The sequence below is a fragment of the Corticium candelabrum genome, chromosome 19 (genome assembly GCF_963422355.1).
Source record: "Corticium candelabrum chromosome 19, ooCorCand1.1, whole genome shotgun sequence".
In the NCBI taxonomy this organism is placed as follows: domain Eukaryota; kingdom Metazoa; phylum Porifera; class Homoscleromorpha; order Homosclerophorida; family Plakinidae; genus Corticium; species Corticium candelabrum.
The window spans coordinates 3,008,454-3,015,953 of record NC_085103.1 but is presented as its reverse complement, the minus strand read 5'-3'; the positions used below and the strand labels follow the sequence as shown (position 1 = coordinate 3,015,953).

The 7,500-nt window shown below is 44.0% G+C and overlaps 1 protein-coding gene across 1 annotated transcript in view; it reads right to left on the bottom strand.

The window, feature by feature from the left end:
* The window catches only part of LOC134194579 (Bardet-Biedl syndrome 7 protein homolog), a gene marked incomplete at its 5' end in the record, with an annotated part of 19,770 nt that extends 12,271 nt beyond the window's left edge, over positions 1–7,499 (bottom strand). Inside the window, 4 exons of the mRNA XM_062663522.1 lie at positions 3,091–3,140; positions 3,200–3,526; positions 7,102–7,277; positions 7,443–7,499. Of these exons, the coding sequence (XP_062519506.1) occupies positions 3,091–3,140; positions 3,200–3,526; positions 7,102–7,277; positions 7,443–7,499 (610 nt within the window). The remainder of the gene's footprint in view (positions 1–3,090; positions 3,141–3,199; positions 3,527–7,101; positions 7,278–7,442) is intronic.
* Position 7,500: the final 1 nt, after the last annotated feature.

Genomic DNA, 7,500 nt, shown 5'->3' with positions numbered 1-7,500 from the left:
TATGTGACATACTTTACCTGTCATACATATGTTACATACTTTACCTGTCACACATGTTACATACTTTACCTGTCATACATATGTTACATACTTTACCTGTCATACATATGTTACATACTTTACTTGTCATACATATGTTACATACTTTACCTGACATACTTTACATACTTTACCTGACATACTCTACATACTTTACTTGCTCTACATACTTTGCATACTTTACATACTTTACCTGGCATACATACATACATACAGTGACTGGCAAAATTACATATCCATCTAGCGTATGTGATATAGTACAAAATATAAACACATTTTATTATGGAAGTAAATTAAATAAAATGATAAAGACGGTTTAGATACTCAGGTTGGTCATGCTGTTTTTGACACAACTGGTCTGGCTGCATGGCTGGCTGACTATGTGGCTGGCTGACTGGCTGGCATCATCTATTACACACACTGACATCATTTATTATGGCTGACTGACTGACTACGTCTGTCACGTTCACGAATGTGCCACGTCCTTAACGAGGTCCAATCTCTTAGAAGTATTTGTGGTTGATTGTACATGGTAACCAGAGGTGGACAAACTCAATCAGTTACGCCAAACATTTCTTACCATAAAAGTGTAATTGAGTCTTGTCAGACATAAACAACAGAAATAACTTGTTTCCAACTGCCAACACTTTCATGGCTTATGACTCTTATAATAGTGCAAGACCAAGAGCAACACTTATGTCTCACGTGTGATGTCTCTCATTACTTTGATGATTACGGACAATCTCAGCGATGTCACAAACTTTATGGTCACGTGAAACGACAATCGCTTTGTACAATTTTAGATAGATTTGCATGTGACACACTTAGAAGCAAAATGTCATCTAAATTCGTAATTCTTTACAACTACCCTATCGTGGTTTTCAAAGGTTCATAACTGTGGAAACGACGGTGTAAACACGCCTTCAATTACTAACCCTCGGTTGCTATGCAGTTTGAATGCAATTAGTCAGAACCAATGAAGAGTGTGAGAAGAGGACTGAGCAAATTGGTCACGTGTTGTGCAGTAGGCGGAGCTATTCGTACATCACGTGACCGGCCTCGGGTAAATGCAACTGTGAACATGCAGCCTCTACGTGTATTATTGTATTGTATCTCTCTTGTAGCAATCAAGAGCAACTTATGCATCTGTTGGTGTCCCACTGCCCCACTAAATACAAACACGTTACAGCATGTATAATCTAGGGGTGTAATGTGGCATGGGCTAGACCAGGCTATAGCACCATCATTTATAGGCGTGGTCATAAAAAATTGTGGACTGAAAATACGTGTGAGGACCAAAGCTGTTCATAGTATATACACCACACTTTTTTCCAGTCTGGATCTGCACCTGATTCTACCATATCAGTTAATTAGAAGCCAATAAAAGTGTGTAACCATAAAAAGTGGGCGTGTCCATAAAAGTGGGCGTGTCCATAATAGTGGCGTGTACTGTACCATTGTGAAGTGTAGCCCCACATTTCTAGAGGTGACGCTATGACCCTGTTCAAGCACACACATTACCATCACATAACCTAAACCACTTGCTCAACCTACTACAAACGTGTTTAACTACAAACGTGTTTAGGAGAAGTGGTTTAGGTCTAGAATATAACTGCATGGTTTAGTGCTGGTGCAAACAGGTCAATCCTTAAACCAGTTTAGTAACTGGTTCAAGAGCTAGTGGAAACGCATCCTACATAGTTTTGATACTAAACTCCTGCCCATGATATGTAATGTCTCTTTATGTTATGAAAATGTCAATATGCAACTTCTATATGTATTACTGTGGTAGAGTATTGTATCTCTCTTATAGCAATCGAGATCAGGGGCGTAGTGTGACCTCTAGAAATGGAGGCTAAACTACACGTACACACACACACACACACACACACACACACACACACACACACACACACACACACACACACACACACAGACAGACAGACAGACAGACAGACAGACAGACAGACAGACAGACAGACAGACAGACAGACAGACAGACAGACAGACAGACACACACACACACACACACACACACACACACACACACACACTACAAACAAACCCACTTTATAGACACGCCCATTCTAATTGACTGACAGTAGAATCAGTGGCAGATCCAGACTGGAAAAAGTGTGGTGTATATACAGTAGAACCTCGCTAATCCGGACAGCCTTGTTCCGCGCTCAGCGTCTAGCTGTCCGGATTAGTGAAGTCGTCCGGATTAATTAAAGAAACGTGTGTCTTTTCAGTCAGCTTCCTTTTAAATTGTCACAGATCCACTTCTTTCTTCTTGATGTCGCCAATTGTGCTTCGGTCTACTCCGTACCGCTCTGCGATTGCAGCGTAAGATGTTGCCGATTCATCAAGAATAGCGATCTTCTCGTCTATTGTCAATGTCTTGTGACGACGTGTAGCCTTCTTGCTCTTATTTTTGCCAGACAGCTTGCCGTTACGTACATCAGATGCAGACATTTTTGAATCACGGCAATGATTCCCGGATTTAACCAGACCGTCGACTTGATGCTCCAGACCTCATGTCGGGTACACATATCACTGGCCATGATGCAAAGCTGCTGGTGATTTCAGACCCCGGTGATTTGTGTACCCTTGTGCTTTCCTCGCCGTCCCAGACTGCTTTCAAGCTGCAGGACTCGCGATCGTAATGCAAACTAAAGTACTCTCCGTTCCCGTGTGTACCCGACATGAGGTCTGGAGCATCGAGTCGACGGTCTGGAATCGCGAGCAAAGTGTGAGCGTACACAAATCACCGGGTGCACAAATCCCCGTAACACCGTAAGTCGTCCGGATTAGCGAGGGTCCGGATTAATGAGGTTCGGATTAGCAAGGCTCTACTGTACTATAAACAGCTTTGGTCTTCACACGTAGTTACAATCCACAATTTTATGACCACGCCTTCAAATGATGGGGCTACAGCCCGGTCTAGCCCATGCCACGCTATGCCCCTGTCAAGAGCAACTGTATCTGTTGATGTCCCACTGCCCCACTACATATGAACAAATCACAGCATGTTTAACTGTACGCACTAACCTCCATACTGTGTTCCATCGGCTGCCTCCCACTTGTATTCAGGAGTAGTCCTACGTAACAGTGAGTTAGCAATCGATCACCAACCAGTACCACACAAGTCCTGTCTTACTCAGTGAGCCGTACAAGTCCAACTTTCCCATCTGCAGTTCCATACAACACTTCGTCACCCAGCTCTCCACCCACTCTGTTATTTAGCGAGAGACAACACGGTGGACCAGCTAGTTCACACTCGTATAACAATTCTGAGTTGCGTAGAATACGAAGCATTCGGTCTTGACATGCAAGGATTGGCAAGCCATCAGGATGACCTTCGAGGTTCAGAAATAGAACGTCGTTGATTCGATCTGCTGATAAGTAGTAGTTGAGATCTTTGCAGTCACGATAATGATTATAGATATACGTCCCACACAGAAAGAGGTCAGAACCACTCACGTACCTGTTATAAAACCAAGAGAGTTTAACATCTAGAGTATTCAATAATCATGCTATTTTTTGGTAGTAATCTAATTTGTGTGTGTGTGTGTTTGTGTGTGTGTGTTTGTGTGTGTGTGTGTGCGCGCGCGCGCATGCGCACATGTGTGCACGTGCATGTGTGTGCATGTTTGTGTCGTGTGTGTTCAGTGTGTGTGCGTGCACGTGCTTGTGTGTGTGTGTGTGTGTGTGTGTGTGTGTGTGTTCAATGTGTGTGTGTGTGTGTGTGTGTGTGTGTGTGTGTGTGTGCACGTGCACGTGCTTGTGTGTGTGTGCGCGCACGTGCTTGTGTGTGTGTGTGTGTGTGTGTGTGTGTGTGTGTGTGTGTGTGTGTGTGTGTGTGTGTGTGGTGCAATAGCTCAGTTGGTTAGAGAGTTATCTTATGGAGTGATTACATCCAGGACCATGCAGGATTGCAATTTCAAGTCGCATTGATGGCGAGCTATGGCATAATTTAGTTGAGCAAGAAACTCACACACAATTGCCTCTCTCAACTCAGGAGTATAAATGAGTGCCTGGTCATTGACTGGGGTGGCAAAGGCCTCCGACTGCGACAAAGTCTATCAGCCACTGGGGTTTGGGTGGGACTTCGGGTGCCCACACCACAGTTTAAATTTTATTTTATTAAAATTTATTACATTTTATTAATTTGAATTAATTAATTATAATTATTACATTTTATTAATAATTATAAGTATCACATTATAATTAATTATAGTTATTACATTTAATCAAATTGGCTAGACATTGATCGCCATGCGGACTACACAGAAACACGTACCCTGCTGGGCTCACATGCCGGGTTGGCAGGCACCCAGATGGGGTAAAGACCCCACTTGCCCATCATGGAGGGGCATAACGACACATTTAAATCAAACTTTATTATATCTTTTAATTATTAGTATTTTATATTTTAATTATTACAATTATTACATTTTATTAATTAATTATAATAATTGTATTTTATTAATTTGAATTAATTACATCGTGCTCAACCAGATCAGTCTGGTTTGTAAAGTCTATTACAAGTACCGGAAGCAAACCCTGCTTCACAAGTACTTAGACCATCACGGCTGTCTAGAAAGAAGACATGACTTTACAAAGGATCCGAGTAGATCCCAGAAGCACTGTTTTCTGTAAGTGCTGCAGGTTGTGATGACCTGGAATAATGTCCAGCCACCGTGCAATACCTGCATGCACTGTGCCCAAAGCTCCCAAGACCACCGGAACCACCAGTGTTCGACAATGCCACATGCGGCTTATCTCCACTCGCAAGTCGCTGTACTTCGCCAACTTCTCAGCATGTTTCTTGCCAATGTTGCCATCAGCAGGACAGCTGATATCAATAAGAAGACAAGTGTTTGTCTTCCTATTTCTGAGACAGATGTCTGGACGATTGGCTTTGATCTTCCTGGCAGTGGGGATGGTGGTATCCCACATCATAGTAATGTCATCCATCTCCACAAGCCTATCAGGATGATGCCGGTACCATCTGCTCTCCACTGGAACACCAAAATGACGACAAACATCCAGTGAATGATGGAGGTCACCTGATTGTGTCGATCAGTGTAGTCCATCGGTGCCAAAGCACTACAGCCTGCCACAATGAGGTCGACTGTTTCCAGGCCTACACTGCACATGCGGCAAGTAGGACTGACATCACGATGTAGAACCTTGCGCTCATAGTACCGAGTCCGAAGAGCTTGGTCTTGAGCAGCAACAACCAGTCCCTCAGTTGCAGCAGAAAGATTCGCTACCTTTAGCCATCCGTAGGTCTCTTTCATGTCCAGAGGCGGTTGCTCAGTGAGACGGCGATACTGCCCGTGCATAGGCTTCCTGCTCCAGGACCACACACGAAGAGAACTGCAACACGTACGGTAACGTCTCGCATCTGTTTTCGGCGCTTGCTCGAAGCCACCTTCAACCGAGATGGATGCATTCCTGTGTAAGTTCTGCGACTTGTCGTTCAAAGCAAGACTCCTCCGCAGCTGTGCAGTAAAGCGACAAACCATGCGCTTAATCGAGTGTAAAAAATTTCCGGAGTCACACTCCCGTATCATCTGCATGGAAGGATCAGAACTGTCAGCAAGGTAACAGTTCAGCCTCACAATACAAGATTGATATGTCGACTCAATCTGTTGTAACCCCCTACCCCCATCACTGCAAGGAGCGTACAGTCGGTCAACGTCTGCAGGAGGATGGGGACACCGTGCACAGAGAGGGGCTTTCTGGTCCATCGATCGAGCTGCTGCAGGTCTGTGCACCCCAATGAATGACGCCAAAACCGTAAGTGCAAACCCATTGATGGCTAGAATCTTGTTCCGACCATACAACTCAGTCTGGAGAACCACCTTCACTCTGCAAAAGTACTCACGACGGAGTCTTTCCCGCATCATGCTGTGCTGAATACCGTTACTCTCATCTACACTCAAGTACTTGTAGACTTGACCCGGTTCCAGACAGTTGATGGTGTCCGTTTTTCCTACCGTCACTCCAGAGTTGCGTCCAGATAGTCTGCCGTTGACAAAGTGTGCAACAGCACATTTGTCCAGACCAAACTTCACATGGATGTCATCAGAGAAGGTACAAACCGTGTGCAACAACCCATTCAACTGATCAGAGTTTCTGCCATACAGCTTCAGATTATCCATGTAAAGTAGATGACTGATGAGCTGACGTTTGGCAGTCTCACCATGCCCAGTGATCATCCAGTAGCCGTAACCGGTTCTGTTCAACTCCTTATTCAGAGGATTGAGAGCCATAGAGAAGAGAAGTGGAGAAAGTGAGTCACCTTGGAAAATACCCCTCCTGATCTGCATAAGCCTTGTCTTGATCGTACTGTTCCCGCAAGAAAGCACCATCAATGTCCTCCAACTATTCATCACACGTGACAGGAACCTGCACTAGACTGGACTGATCTTATGCAGCTGAAGGCAATGGAGCAACCAACTGTGTGGCATGCTGTCATAGGCTTCCTGGTAGTCCGCCCAAGCCATGCTCAAGCTCTTGTGCCTGGTCTTAGTCTTCGGAAAGCAGCTTGTTGATCAACAGCTGATCCTTTGCACCAAAAGATCCCTGTAGACAACCCTTTTGCTCCAGAGCCATGAGGTTTCTCTGAAACAATTGCCCTGCAATCCTCTGCCTGATGACTGAGGTGATGGTCTTATAGAAGACAGTCAGACACGTGATAGGCCGGTAATTTTGGCCTGGTCAGTCTTGTCATCAGGAATCAAAGTGGTTGTTCCTTGAGACAACCAGTCGGGTACAGAGTCTGGATTCTGAACCAGCAGGTTGTAGTTACGAGTCAGATCAGTGTTATTATAATTATTATATTTTATTAATTTTAATTAATTATAATTATTGTATTTAATCAAATTTATTATATTTAAATTTTATTATATCACTTTAATTATAGTTGCTCTATTTTATTAATATTAATTACTTATAATCAATCCACATTAAATTACATTTCATCACATTAAAATTTCTAATCATATCATACTCTCATCCAATAGATACTAATTTTCAAATCATTCTCACATCGTCTGAATACTCTCCGTCAGATTCGTGTCAAACCCAAAAAACTGTTTGCCTTTCTTACTAAAGCCTCGCACCTCCGGACCGCAACAGACAAATATCTTATCGCGCGGACTACCCAAAGCCCCGCCCAGCTCGAGACGAGTTATCTTCGTCCCCGGAAGCGTCTTGAATATTATCTAAAAAAACAAAAAATGTTTACGTGTGTATAACTGGCGGCTGTATGTATCCTCGCCCCAGAGGCAGTGTGGATTGCACTCCCGGATGCGCTGCCGTGGTGATGGCAGAGCATCCGGGGCTGCAATAATGCGTCTGGGGCGAGGCTAGACTGTATTTGTACGTACAGACGCGTCTCGTCGTTTCGTACCAAAACATGTGAGAACTCCATCGTGATCAGCAATA